Source organism: Anastrepha ludens, chromosome 5, assembly GCF_028408465.1.
Source record: "Anastrepha ludens isolate Willacy chromosome 5, idAnaLude1.1, whole genome shotgun sequence".
Lineage (NCBI taxonomy): Eukaryota > Metazoa > Arthropoda > Insecta > Diptera > Tephritidae > Anastrepha > Anastrepha ludens.
Genome location: NC_071501.1, coordinates 89,424,107 through 89,438,927, shown reverse-complemented (window position 1 = coordinate 89,438,927; position 14,821 = coordinate 89,424,107). Strand labels below are relative to the sequence as shown.

At 38.6% G+C, this 14,821-nt stretch overlaps 1 protein-coding gene across 1 annotated transcript; it reads right to left on the bottom strand.

Moving 5' to 3' along the window:
* Nucleotides 1–10,931: 10,931 nt before the first annotated feature.
* LOC128864357 (fork head domain transcription factor slp2) lies at nucleotides 10,932–13,885 on the bottom strand. The gene has a single exon (XM_054103978.1). The coding sequence runs from the start codon at nucleotides 13,322–13,324 to the stop codon at nucleotides 11,441–11,443; it is 1,884 nt and encodes a 627-aa protein (XP_053959953.1). The 5' UTR covers nucleotides 13,325–13,885; the 3' UTR covers nucleotides 10,932–11,440.
* Between the last annotated feature and the right edge of the window lie 936 nt (nucleotides 13,886–14,821).

Below are 14,821 nucleotides of genomic sequence, written 5' to 3'. Positions count from 1 at the left end.
GTAACTCCAACAAAAGCGATCGTATGTTGATTTATTACGACTTTCGAAATGGGTTTACCCCGATAACAGTATATGGGTCAACTTAATTCGATAATTTCCGATGAAGGCCAACCCCTTGCCACTATAAAGCACTAGCCTCACACGAGAGAGTGAGCATCGGCTCACACGAGAGAGTTGTTGAGCACTCAAAAGAACGAATTAATGAATCACCCACCTTTCAGCGCTGATTTAGCACCTAATGATTTCTTTTTGTCAAAAATAAAATGGTCAGTCAACGATTTTTCAACACCCGAAGCAGCTGTTGCAGCCTGTAAACAGCTCGTTTTAGAGGTATCCATTTCTGGTTCAAGCGAATGCAGAAGTGTATTCAGTTCTAAGGGGAATATTTACTGAGGAGCTATAAAGCCATTTTCATTACTTTTTTACTGTGAAAAAATTTCTAATCAACTGAAAAATAGAAAACGTGTTTAATTTCTACTCAGCCATCGAATCATGGATTCTATGTAGATGAGCATGGAAAGAAAAGCAATAAACTATATGGGTATTCCAAAGCGAGCAAAATATAAAATAACTACGAGGGGTGCCTTTTATTTGGCAGGATTTGGCAACCCTGGTGTTGCAATCTGGCAACTGACAGCTGTATCGCAAAGCTCGACATTTTTTGGCTTTTACGTACTCAGAACGTTTTGAAATACCAGCGCTATTTGTGTTGTTTACAGTAACTTAAAAGGTTCATCTCGGTCCAAAAATGGAATTAAATCGTGAACATTTAATTATTTTTTACAACTTTCGACGTGGATTAACTCAGCAAACTTTGCATGGATGAACTTAATTCATTTTTTGGTGATGAAGCTCCATCAAGGACCAGTGTTTATCGATGGTATGGTGAATTCAATCGTGGTCGTAGTTCACTCCAAGACGAAGTTCGTGAAGGTCGTCCAAAATCAGTTGTTGTTCCGAAAACCATTGATGCTGTGCGCGAACTGATATTGCAAGATCGTCATGTGACCTATCGTGAGATTGATACAATCTTAGGCATTAGTGGGACCAGCATACATTCAATATTGCATAAACATTTGACTGTCAAAAAAATTTGTTCGCGTTGGATCCCACACAATTTGTCAATCGCTCAAAAAAAGGCTCGTGTTAATTGGTCGAAGGAAATGTTCAAAAAATACGATCGCGGGGCTTCGAAACACGTCTATGACATCGTGACAGGTGATGAATCATGGATTTACGCGTATGAGCCCGAAAGTAAACAGCAGTCGACTGTATGGGTGTTTCAAGATGAGCCAAATCCAGCAAGAGTTGTTCGCGCACGAAGCACTTCCAAGCAAATGGTCGCCTGTTTTTTCGGAAAAACTAGAACAACGCAGAATAGTAAATTCTGAGTGGTACACAACCATTTGTTTACCAGTTGTCTTCCAAGAAATTAGGAAAACCAATCACCAAAGACGGATCACTCTTCACCAGGACAATGCGAGCTCTCACACATCGGCTCAAACAACTGCATTTTTGAGCACCCAAAACATCGAATTAATGGGTCATCCGCCGTATAGTCCTGACTTGGCACCGAATGACTTCTTTTTATTCCTGTACGTAAAAAACAAACTGAGAGGTCAACGTTTTTCGACACCTGAAGAAGCGGTTGCGGCATTCAGAATGCATGTTTTGGAGGTACCTCATTCAGAGTGCTTCGACAATTGGTTCAAACGCATGCAAAAGTGTATAGATCTTCATGGAGAATATTTTGAAAAACAATAAAGTGATTTTCGATGATTAAAATTTGTTATTGTTCTCTAATACCGAAATATAAAAGGCACCCCTCGTAAAATTTCGAAATAATAGCGCTAACTTGGCAACCAATGATTTGCTCTTAGCAAAACAAAAAAGTGGCCAATGGTTTTCGATATATGTGTATAAGTAGATGCTTGGCAGAAACGTTCGTATTCGCGCATACAAAATTGTTTATTTTTTAAGCCCATGGCATGTTGGCAGGTTTGAAAGTGTGTCTATCTATATATTAGTAGCTTACAAGTTGGGGGCTTATAGTACAAGGTATGGGTATATTCGCTTTATCAGGTTGAATCGGTAATGTCGTACCCAATGTCGCTAGTTTGTCTGCCTTCCAGTTACCTACTATGTCTCTGTGAGCCGGTACCCAGAGCAGATTTATTGTACAGTATTGTGTTAGTTCTGTCAAGTATTCGAGATAATATTTATAGTGATTGTAGTGATTTAAGGGCCGATTGGCTATCTGAGTATATATTTGTTTCTCTTGTCGTGAGGACACTTTTCTTGAAGACCAAAAGGCTTTCCCTTATAGCCAGAATTTCAGCCCGAAATATGCTACGATGATAAGGTAGCCTTAGAGTTCACTCTAAACTCCAAATACGTTTTCATTGAGCTTGGAACCACATTATAGATCCACTCCACTGACTCCAATTCTATTAGCCATTACCCCATTGCCCCAATTTTTTATTGTTGAGAAAGTTGTGGTAAATAATTGAGTTCGAAAAGTAGAACAGGTATCCTGTGTTTCCTAGTAAACAAAATTAGTTCTATTTTGTTGGGATTTACACCAAGACCACTCGATTCCGCCCACCGGCTTACATCATTCAAAACATTTTGCATTATGTTGCAGAGAGTAGCTGGGAATTTTCCTCTTATTATTATTGCCACATCATCTGCGTAAGCCACCACATGTGACCTCCTACCCTCTAGATCCTTTCAGTTCATTGTCAGGATCCACAGTAGTATTTGTATGAAAAATGTTGTTTGTTTGCTGGAAGAAGGCCTCAACTCAAAAAATTCAAAATTAGAGAAAAACGGCTGCAAAGTTTTCAATTTAGTTACTATGCCACCCTACGTAAGAGTAAAGACACATTTGCAACTACTGAAATACTTTTAACAGATATCGCCATGAATTTTTTAGACAAGATGAAATAAAAGTTGGTTTCTGCACAGAATCTTATTTAAGATTTTTTTTTTTTTTTTTTGAATCTTGATAATCTTTTAGCAAGCGAGCGTTATATACTTAAGTTGGAGACAAATATTTTAAATACTTAATTGAATTTGATTCAACAATCCGACACATCGGTATTTCGGCGCTTCAGCACTTCAATCCAAGGTTGATAAACAGTGAACGTCTAAATTTGCTCAATGAGCAAAAAAGCATTGTAATGCGTTTATTAGAGACTTCCTGTTACGCCGGCATAACGCACTACTGTTCCCATTGAATTCTACGGAATTTTGTACCTACATACAAACATACAAAGTTATTTGTCACATCAACAGATTAATCCAGACTGGTAGCAGTTCAATTAGCAAGGCGTGAAATATTCTATGAAATTGTGAGGAAAATAAAAATTATCTGCAGTAAGCCATCAATGATAAATAAATGAAGGCATTCAGTCTAGGATTTAATGGAAATATTTAGCGAGCTAATGAAGAGGCAAATTAATTACTCGTTTTAATAATTTCCTGCGTTTTAGCTCTTAAAATAATTTGGAAAGCAGGAAAATATTAGTTTTTAAGCAAAGCGTTGAGCCAATCGGTAGCAGGGTGCTACGAATTTCGTTGTCGATTTTGGAGCACTAAACTCGAGTTCCTAATACTACTGCGGGATTTACGAAGAAATTCTTTGTAGTTATATGTATATAGTTGTATGTATTCAGTAAAAACTGCTTTGATTTTTGAAATTATTTTATCTCCTGCTATTTTAGCTGTTTTTCCTAGCGAATCATACAATTTTATACATTTTTTTTTTATTTCCAGCAAAATTACTCGACTGAGGGAGTCTGTATTTTGAGTTGGACTCGAAAGTTACATTTTCAAAGCACGTCGAATATACAGTCCACAAAAAATAGCACCAGCGATCGTTCGTGTGCTCGAGCACCTTAAAGTACTCGTTAAAATGATACTGGTAGCATCGCGAAGCGTCATGGAGGTGGTCATCAAAAGACTGCAACGTCACGGGAAATGGTTCAAAAAGTGAAGAAACGGCTTGAGCGAAATCCTCAACGAAGTGTCTATCAAATGGCGAAAGAACTGAAAATATCTGACCGTAGCATCCACCGCATGCTGAAGAATAATCTCAAAGTCAAGCCTAACAAGATCCTCACCTTCAAAGCAGCAACAAGTCTGGCTTGGGCGAAAGCGGAAAATTTCCGAACCTTGTGTTTTCTGACGAGAAAATTTTTCAAACTGAGCAATTCGTAAACTCCCAAAGCGATAGGGTTTATTTGACCGAGATCATTCGTACGAGAATTTGAGTCATCGATTGGCCACCAGAAGGCAGCACCCGCCACAGGTAATGGTTTTGACCGTTGTCACCGCAGATGGGTGCTCTCCAATCGTTTTCATCGAGTCTGGCATCAGGTAAGTGCGAAATATTATCGGAAAATTATTCTTGAGGTTTCTTTGAAGCCGTGGGCAGACACACATTTCAACAGGACACGACATCATCTCACAAAGCTCGAGTGAACCACGAATGGCCACACTAAGGCTCTCAAATTCACCAGACGCGAACCCGATGGATTATTCTCCTTGAGCCATTTTAGAGAGCAAAGACTGAACTAAAAGGTTCACCAGTCTCGAGGCGCTGAAAAAATCCATTGTCCACGAGTGGGCCAAAATATCTGCAAGTCACATTCAGGCAGCTTGCGATTCGTTTCTGGACCGTCTCAAGTCCATAGCCAAGGCAAAAGGTGATCATATCGAGCAAAAATAAATTGATTCTGAATTTTGTATTATTTTCACACATTTTTTACTTTGAATTGAATAAAAGTAATTTTCCAAACTAAATTTACGGCCTTTTTAATTGGTTACACTTCGAGTGCCGGACCTTGTATATATCACCCAAATTTAAAGTTTCGAACAAAAATAAGACATTTTCATCAAAATTTTAAACTTTTTAAACAGGTTTTAAAGAAAAAAATTAGGTAGCGCAAATTTGATGTCACTTAAAATTTTCCTTGATTTTTGATACCTTTTCACCGGGACGATGTTACGCGCTTTCACCGAATAGAAAAATGTCGTGCATTCGTTAGATGGCGGAAATCCATAACATCGTCAGAAATTTTGTTTTATTGTACAAAAATCAAAAAATGATTTATCAAGCTAGCACTTTATTATTCTAAGACTTGGCGAGCTTTAAAACTGCGTAACCCAATTTTTTTCGAATTACTGGTTAAAAATTTATTTTTTTTAAGTCTTCTATAAAGTTTGGCCTTTATTATAAAATAAGCTATATTAAAAAAACACCAATTTATTAAAATCGATATGGATATGTATTGCTCTCATAATTTTTCACGGGGTATACATATACTATATTCTGATTTCTTTATGCTACAACACAGTTCAAGATGAAGAAGCAGATTCCTACAACATTTTTAGCATCTTATACGAATTTCTGTTGCCAATTAATTTTTTAAATATTTTTATTACTGCACGATATGCGGTTACTTTCATTGCGAAAAAATACACTGACACACGAAACATCAAATGGTTTGGAAACAAAGAATAAATGATAGGCCAAAATACATTTTTGATGTGTTCAAATGAAAAATGAAATATTAAATCGGTATATAATTTTTTTATTTACTTGTTGATATTTTTTCATTCAATATTTTTCAACCAACCTGTAGTTTTGCATCAAAGAAAAAGCCTCTTAGTCTCGTAAAGTTGAAGGCTCAAAAAATCGATACTGTGAAATTTTCAAGTCGAAATTCTCAATATTATAGCTTCTACAGCCCACTAACTAGGTAGAGAGCGGTCCGCGCGCTCCTGTACGTCAAACTTTAAACTCAATTATCTCAAAACGACTTTTTTTAAAAATTGCTCGAGTTGTAATAAAAGTTATCGACCGATTTGTATGCAGTTTGTTGAGGTCTTTCTGTACATTACTATCGGAAGCATAAACCTAAAATTTCAGATATTTCGCGTTGATAAATTACTTTTTGGGGGTTAAAAATGTCAATAAAATAGCCCTGAATTCTGATTTTTTTTTTTCAAAGGCTTATTTTATAATTAATTTTATACTTGTTTTTTAATTTTGTAGGTTCATCCTTTCCGTTAATATGTTATAAAAAAACCGATTTAATTTTTTGGTTTCAGATCGCTAGATTAAGAGTAATAAATAGAGCAGTTTGGGACCTCGCGCCGTAGGCAGCCGACAAGAAATGATCCTGATCCGCCATTTTGATTTTTTTGTGCTCTCGAAAGGTTAAATAAATTTGTGTTAAAGCTTCAAAATAATATAATTATTTTACCACCTTTAAAAATATGTTTAAAAAATGACCGATTTGAGGCTTCTACATGAGGTTCACCCCTTAAACCAAATTTTAGTAACATGAGCCGAAGGCTCTAGTAGCCAGCGCTTATCTTTAGTGGATTAATTATTTATAATTAGTTCTCATGTAAATAATAATAATAAATAAAGCAATCTTTCGAAATCAAATATTATATATCTAAAAATTATTGATTATTGTACACTCTGCAATCTAACCGAAAAAGAAGACGTTGAACATTTTATTGGAGATACCCAATATTATCACAATATCACAGCTGCGTTTTGCAAATTTCCAAAAAAAACAACTTTGACACATTATGATGCACTACATGTGCAGAATCGAAAAATTATTAGTCTTGGAAAAAGCTTGTTCCTTACATAACTGGTGCTTTAAAGTACAGAAAATTAATTGTAAATGAATTTACGTGATATATCGCATGTTTCGACAGGCGACCTTTAAGGTGGAACACCACTGTGAACGCGTGAAAATTAAGTGATTTTCATGATTTTTTTTTATAAGTAGGGATGATTATTTGAGGATCGGACAAATTGTAATTTATTTAACACATATTCAACTATACTGACACAAATTTTAATTAAAAAATATTAAAAATTACAATTGTTATTAATATTAATGCTTTGACGTCGTAAAAACTGATGCACCCTGGTGGCCCCGATATAGCGATGAATAATCTTCTGAAAGCGAAAAACCAGAAAAATTCTTAATCTATACATCTACGGGTACGTCGTACGTGGCGGTTTTTTTTTATTTTATTTTTTTTTTGAGAAAATGGTGCAGCTTTGAAAAATGAGTTTGTGTTTTTACCCTCTTTTTTGTTTTCCGAAGGCTGGAAAAAATATTAATTTTTGGAATGCTATGTATGACTGTAGCCAATACATGTACAAAAATTAAAACAAAAATTAAAATCGGTTCATAAGTCTTGGAGAAATCAAGGCCACCGTGTTCAGAAAAGTCTTTTTGAGAAAAACGCGTTTAAAGTTTGCATTGGCCGTTGTAACTCACTACCTGCACTTATTGTATTGGGTATGACTTCGTCAATTTTCAAGATTTTAAGTAAACATTTTTTTTACATATTTTTGAATATATCTACTTTAAGAAAATGCAAAAAAAAGTCGATTTTTTTGAAAAATCGCAGTGGTGTTCTCCCTTGAGGCCATAGCCGTATATTCTTTACTTATTTGTTTAAAAATTCTGTTTTTTCTTTTTCTATAAGCACTTCTATATTGTGCACTTTAAATTGTGTTCTCTTCTAATTAGCCAAACGTAACCCGTAGCTGGGCACCCTTCTTGATATGTACCAAATAGTTGTGAAGGAGGTCTTAGGAACAAGAGCTCGTTTTTCGAAGCTGCTCCCAAGACTAATCTTACTCTTTCAATAAGCCAATCGCTGGATGTCTACGGCTATGTAGGCTAACTACGAAAGGTATAAATTATTGTTTTCTATTTACTTAAATTTGTCAATTAGTCTATATAGTTTTTTTAGATAGATTGAAAACAATCATTAAAAAACTTTCATGAAAAACCTTTTGAAAACGTTATTGCAAATCATTTAAGCATAAATTTGTATGATTATCAGCTAAGGTTATTTACTGGAAAAGCAATTTTGCAATACGCATATCATATACCATACAGTGTACCACAAAGTCTTCGTACAGCATATTTTATTGAAAAATTGGTCTCTAAGAGGAAATAATTTAATCCAGTTTCGCGGTCTAGAATACTTTTTTATATACATCCCTAATAAAGTCGTTAATGAAATGATTTTTTCATAAAAATTTTGGTCTTTAGAAGTATTTTCAATACAATCAAACTCATGAATGAAACTTTTTTTTTTTTTTTGTTTCTTTTTCGGCGGTGAGGTTGGGTTCAAAATGCCTGAGCATCATATAGTAAGCGTCGCTACTACGTGTGTGGAGATTCCACTAAAAATATCCCTCCTCTTCTCTTGGATTTTTTCCGCATTGCTTCGAAGTAGAGGGCCCAGACGGCGTCCTAAGAAGGACACTTACTTACTCACCCTGCGTCCAGGATCGCCCGTTTTGAGACCCCTATGCTCAATGCTCTCCAACATAAGTTTCCCTTTCACGCTTTTTTTCGGAAAATATCCTCCACTAGATTTGCGATCCACTTTTCTTCGCCTATCATCATTTTCTCAATTATTACTTCACCTGCAGAGCTGGTCTCTCTATGTTCCACCACCACCATTTAAAAAAGGTGTCTCCGCATCATCATACTCAGTATCTCCATATATGCAGTTTGGTAGGCTTTGAAACTGTGTTAAGTGGAAATACTTCGACGGTAGCCTTAAATTGAGTCAAATTGTATAGTTCGCTTAGAGAAACCTTATTTTGTGTTTGTTTTTTTTTACAATGGAAAGTAAGACAGCTTAATTTCACCAACCTTTGAATTTTCGACTCATTCGGACGAAATACCACCAAAACAATCGCGGATGTTGCAATTTCTTCTTCTTCTTCAATAATAAGTGAACAATTTTTATAATAAGTCTCAATAATTTGAACGCATTTTTCTATCGTGTAAAATCGTACATCTGTCTACTTGAAAACTTTCGCATGGGGCACAAAATAGGTACCGTCTAATAGTGAATAACTCTACTGGCATCTAGGCGACACTTTTGAAAGATCCTTTATTGAATTCTCGTAATAACATGAAAAGTACAAGTAAGCATAAATAAAAAAATTAAGATAATGAAATAAGGATGTCACATAAAACCTTGCCGTTTCAAATCTATTATTATTTTTGGTTGAGTTTCCCTTTCTCTTTGCTGCTCTAAATAATATCATCGATTAGCCAAAACAACATTTTAACTCAAAAAATCAAAAACTGGGAATTACAGTTTTCATTTTACTGTTCGTCCCCAAGTAAAAATCTGTGTTTTCATTTCATCTTTTATTTCCATTTTCATCTACGAAAATTATGTTAGTAGATTTCACCAAATTTTTTTTTCACATCATAAATAAGGAGTTGGGTGTAACTTCTGGGCTATGACGTTTTCGCATTAAACGAACGGTACGAACACTTCGTAAAGTTAACCCTTTGGGGACGAGTGTCGGCATATAGCCGCCCAAGTCATTTTATCGTTCCGGACGCGTATCGGCCGTATAACCGCCCAAATTAGTTTGTAGCTGAAAGGCTCGCGATGTCTGTCGTTCTGAGTGATAAGATACGCATAGGTACAGTAAAAGAGCCACATTTTCATTCAAAGGCATTAAGGGCCATTAGCAATGAAGTCTTATCTTTCTTATAATGTAAGCTTACGATGTGAGATGACTGTAGAGTCAGAACGAATTTCGATTCTTCGTTTCAGTCTCTCAGTGTCACTGCCAGAGGAACCAGCAGGCTTTTTTTATATTTTATCCTACGCACGATGGCTAAGCGATCTAGAGATGAACAGTGCTGACGAATATTACTTTGAATCTGATAAGACGGAAGATGATGGCATTACTTCGTCAAGTGTAAGTGAAATCCGTGCAATAAGGAATCCACTCAGGCATTTCAATATAAGCAGTGATAGCAGTTTCTTTACAATTATTGTAATATACTTTTTGATATTATGAAATTTTTTTCTTGTGTTAAATAAAGCCTTAGTTTTTATAACGTTCAACCTATTTAATTTCTTTACTGCGCACTCCAATACCTCTCGTCCTCAGCGACGCTCGCCCAACGAGCGGGTTAAACTGTAGCAAAGGGTCTTATTGACAAATTTTGGCAATGTATTGCCAATACCTGTGAAATTGCTAAGCGAACATGGCCAAGGCTAATTCTACGTCTGTCCAAGAATATTATAAAACTGAGTAGACTTTACATTAGGACCTTAGTAGGGGCCCTCACAAGACATTGCCTCATAGAAAATCACGCAAAGAGTTTAGGCGTTTACATTCATGATTTCTGTCGTAGCTGTAGGAATGAGGAGTTTGTTGGAAACAATTTAACAACTTTTTTGCACATGCCCGGCTCTAGCCAGAAGCAGGAAACGATATTTAAGATGCCACTTCTTAATGAACATGTTTACCCCTTAGGTATCAACAACCTTTCACGCTTTGTCCAAAGCTCAGGATGTTTCAATCTGCAAGCAGAAATGTAGCCCACGCCCTGTGGCTCACAACGCATCCATTTCGTGGTTTACATGGCAACGCTTTTCCTATGAGCGATGTGGCTGCCAAATCTACCTGTCTACCTGTTGCTTTTTAATTTTTTTTTTTTACGAAAATAAAGTTCATTCTGCTTTCAAAACCCAAATTCCAAACTTGGTACGAATTAAAAATAAATCGACAAATTTTCATAAAAATTTCATGCTGTTTAAAAAGAATATTTAGCGAAAATTCGAGTATGCAGTTTTATGGCCCATTGAATTTTGGCGTAATAAAGTGCAAGTTTCACGTGGCTCAAAAATCGCGTTGATTTTTGACAAATTTTTTTTAATTTTTGTTTTTTGCGGCAGTCTTTTTCATTTTCGCTATACAACGAATGCCCCTCTATTCTTCATATGGAAAAAAACTAGCCAACACCGTCAGAGAAAAAACGTTCTTATTATAAAATGTTGTTATAAAAAAGTCCTATTCGAAATTTCCTCCAATAGGCGAATAAAAGACGCGCGCATTTACAATTTTAATAAATAAATATTTTTTTTATTTTTCGAGTTCGCAATGTTCTGATTTCTTCTTTCAGTAAATTTCGTATTACTAGCTAACGTTTTTATTGTTAATACATACACATACATATTCAAACATAAATCGCGTGAATATTCGAAAGCATTGCCGGAATTTAAAAATTTTTAATTTTTTTAATTTTTTACAATTTTAATATTTTTTGTTTTTCACTGTTAATTACTTATAATTTATTACCTACTAGCTTTATTTTGCTAAATGTACATTCAAAGCCATTGCAAAAGTTGCACAATGTGATTTCCTGCCGTTACAATGAAAACTGCCTAAATCAAGATCACCGAATGCTGCGCCTCTCTGCTGCGCGTAGTTTACAATTTTAGTTAAATTTAAATTTTTAATTCACTATACAGTTTTTATAAGCTATGAAATACACACTTAAAAATACTATTACAACTATATACATACAGCCTCCTCTACTGCCATGCCGCACCCACCTGCCACTCAGCTATCGTTGCGCGCTACCACCGTCACGGGTTTGAGGATGGGCGAAGCCGTTGCCGTCGGCGCCGGTTGTGCCGCCGGCGAAATGGGTTGGCCGGGTGAAGCGGGCTGTGCGCCTATGTGTGCGTGTGTCGCGCCAATTTGCAATTGTTGTTGATGCGGGGACACCGCCAAGTGCTGCAGATGCTGAGCGTGTTGCGGATGATGAGCGACAGGGGGAGGCGCGGGCGCACCACTAGCCAAATGTTGCTGATGACGTTGATGCGCGGCGATTGCCGCCGCAGTGGCGTGTTGTTGCAACAATTGCTGATATTGCAGGCGCTGATAGAGTTCACTGGTGGCCGCCACTGCCGCAGCTGGATGGCTCTGATGTGGCACCGCACCCAATAGGCGCTCCATGCCGCTGCTGTAGGTGGCCATCACGGAGGCGGTGGGCGCGCCACCGAATTGCATGGACATTGGCAGGCTTGCAGCTGCTGCAGCGGCAGCCGCAACAGCCGGGCTCTTTGGCGCGAAAGGATTGTAGCGGCTGTACATGCTGGCGAGTAGGCTCGGCGCGGAGGTAGTGGCTGCGGCTTGTTGCGGATACAGAAACTGACCGAATTGCGCATAGCCAAGTCCGGGGAACATGGGACCGATAAGAGATCGTTTGAATGCAGCAAGCCGTGAGCGTGAAGCGGCTGTTGTGCGCCGTCTCAACTTGCCAGTGGAGCCGCCAATGAAAACGTCCTCTGCCGAGGGATCAAGCATCCAGTAATTACCTTTGCCCGGATCATCGTAGTGACGCGGCACCTTCACGAAACACTTATTCAAGCTGAGATTGTGGCGTATCGAGTTCTGCCAGCCCTGCTTATTGTCGCGGTAGTAAGGAAAATTCGTCATGATGTATTCGTAGATGCCATTCAGCGTTAAGCGTTTCTCCGAACTCTGCCTGATGGCCATCATGATGAGCGCATTGTACGAAAACGGAGGCTTTTCGTTGCCCTTCTTATCGCTCACTGCCTTCCCGTCCGCTGATTTCTCTGCGTTCGCATCACCATCCGCATGGCCTTCACCTTCGCCCTCCGCATCACAATCCACATCCTCCTCTTCACACTCCTCATCGGCGCCGCCATCCAACTCGGCCTCACACACATCCGCCTCAGTATCCTCATCCACGCATTCAGCCTCACTATCGGCACTCTCATCCGCATGACCACACGCACCACGAGCACCACGCGCACGTCCATTGCGCCGGTATTTGCGCTGTCCATTTTCCAAGCTATGCGCGCTCACCTCACTACCCTCCGTTAGCAGTGGCGGCGACATGCTCGTCACATCGAGATCAGACTCCACCTCAGACGCGTCATGTTCCTCGGAACCCAGTGGCGAGTGGCAGGCGTGAAAGTCGGTGGGCGGAATGCGGCGGTATTTGTCTATATCGTGCGGCGGTGGGTAGTGTTGTTGTTGCTGCCCGTGCAGTGGATAGTGGTGTTGCAGTGCTGGGTGCTGTTGCAGGAGGTGATGATGGTGCTGAGATTGGTGTTGTGGTGACTGCTGCGGCGACGGTTGCTGCTGGTGGTGATCCTCAATCGTTTCGGGTAAGATCGCATTAATGGAAAAGCTCGACTTGAGGTGGGGCGTGCGTGCCATTTTATAAAGCAGTGAGTGCTGCAGCGCAGATTCGGCGAGGCTGTAGACGGTGTGGGAGGCAATCGCTGTAGGTGCCTGCTGCTGCTGTTGTTGCTGTTGTTGTGGATGATCAGCGGTTTCTTGTGGCTGTAGGTGATTTTGATTTTGGCTGTGCTGCTGACCGTGAAGGTGGTGATTGTAGCTAAGAGCAAGCGCTTGATGATCACTGATCGCGTTCGTCGGTGGAACGCCAACTATTTTTACCATTTTCATGAAATACTGAGTGGCGCTTTACAAAATGTTTGTTTAATTTTTAACAAATTTCTTTTCATTGCACGCACAACAAAACCCCGCAACTCGCGTATTTATTGCACGCTTAGACGTACGGTAACATTTGCTGACGTTTCGAACGATTAATCGCAAGGCGAGTCTAATATTGTAACTGTGAGAGGTCTTATTGAGTGTAAATTTGTTTTCAAATTGATTCACATTTTTTCTTCATTTTCAATTAGGATTTTTTTGTTGTAATTCCATAAAATTGTGCCAACAATTATTTTCATATTCGTTGCTCATTCACAATTCACTCGTTTTCTGCGAAACCGCGCCAGCAACACATCTAACACGCCTCGTCGTTTATTGTAGACTAAAATTGACACCTCGCCGGCATAGCCAGCAGCACACAGGCAAACCAGTTTTCCGGCAGACATTGCTATTGAGTGTGTGCGTATGTTTATGTACACAACGCGTCCGCTTCCAGATGTATTGGAGTGGAGAGTTTTGCGACCGGTTCGCCTTATCGGCTGTATGGCTGTATGGCTGCCCTATTGTTTGCCTTGCTTGAGCGTAATGTATGGCCAGCGAATCCGCCACCACTGCCAAGCTCAATACCACCACCTTTGAGAGCGCTCTACTAGCATCATTACGTTCTCAATATGTACAACCAATCAAAACTGTGGATTGTGTGTTATTCTGCGCGCACCCTGTTGTTGTTTTAATATGCCGTTGTATGTGCTGCTATCCCATAGTGACGTCCGCCAATGGCTATGGGTCGACGGCAACATTTGTTTGCTTCACTCGCCTGCGTGCTTTTCACATTTCTTCATGCCCTATATTTTGAGTTTTTGCAATTTCTGTTCCTGCTCTTGTTGTTTTACCTGTCTTTGCTGTTTGCGCTAATTGCAATTGACGGTACACTCATTTGCTGTTTTTAGCGCCGGAATTTTTCCGATTTTATGCACAAGTATGAACTTACCACATATACATACATATGTATATGTACATATACATATATATATTTACATGAATGCACTCATATCCTTATGTACACTGCGGAGTAAAAGTCAGGAACGAAATAATACTATAAAGAAGGTTTAATGAAATTACTGCAGTTCTATGAGCAAAATGAGGCTGTTATTAAATTTTTTTTTTATGTTTGTTTGTTACAAGAAATGGAGTGAAAATCCACAACTTTAATAAAAGCATTACGAAGGTCGTTCGAAAAGTCCGTGCAAAAATAGAAACTACTTAATTATCTGGGGTAAAACTTTTTTATTTCCCGAAATAGTCTCCTTTTTTTGTTATTGTTGGTCCTTTGTGATAAATAGGATTTGTTAAGAACTTGTCCGAAAAAAAACCATTCGTTTTTTCAATCACCTCATCGTTTGAGTAAAATTTTTTTCCCGCCAGCGGTTTATCAAATTGGGGAGCAAATAGTAGTCAGAGGGATCCGACGGAGCCAAGTCTGGAGAATAGATAGGATGCAGAACTAGT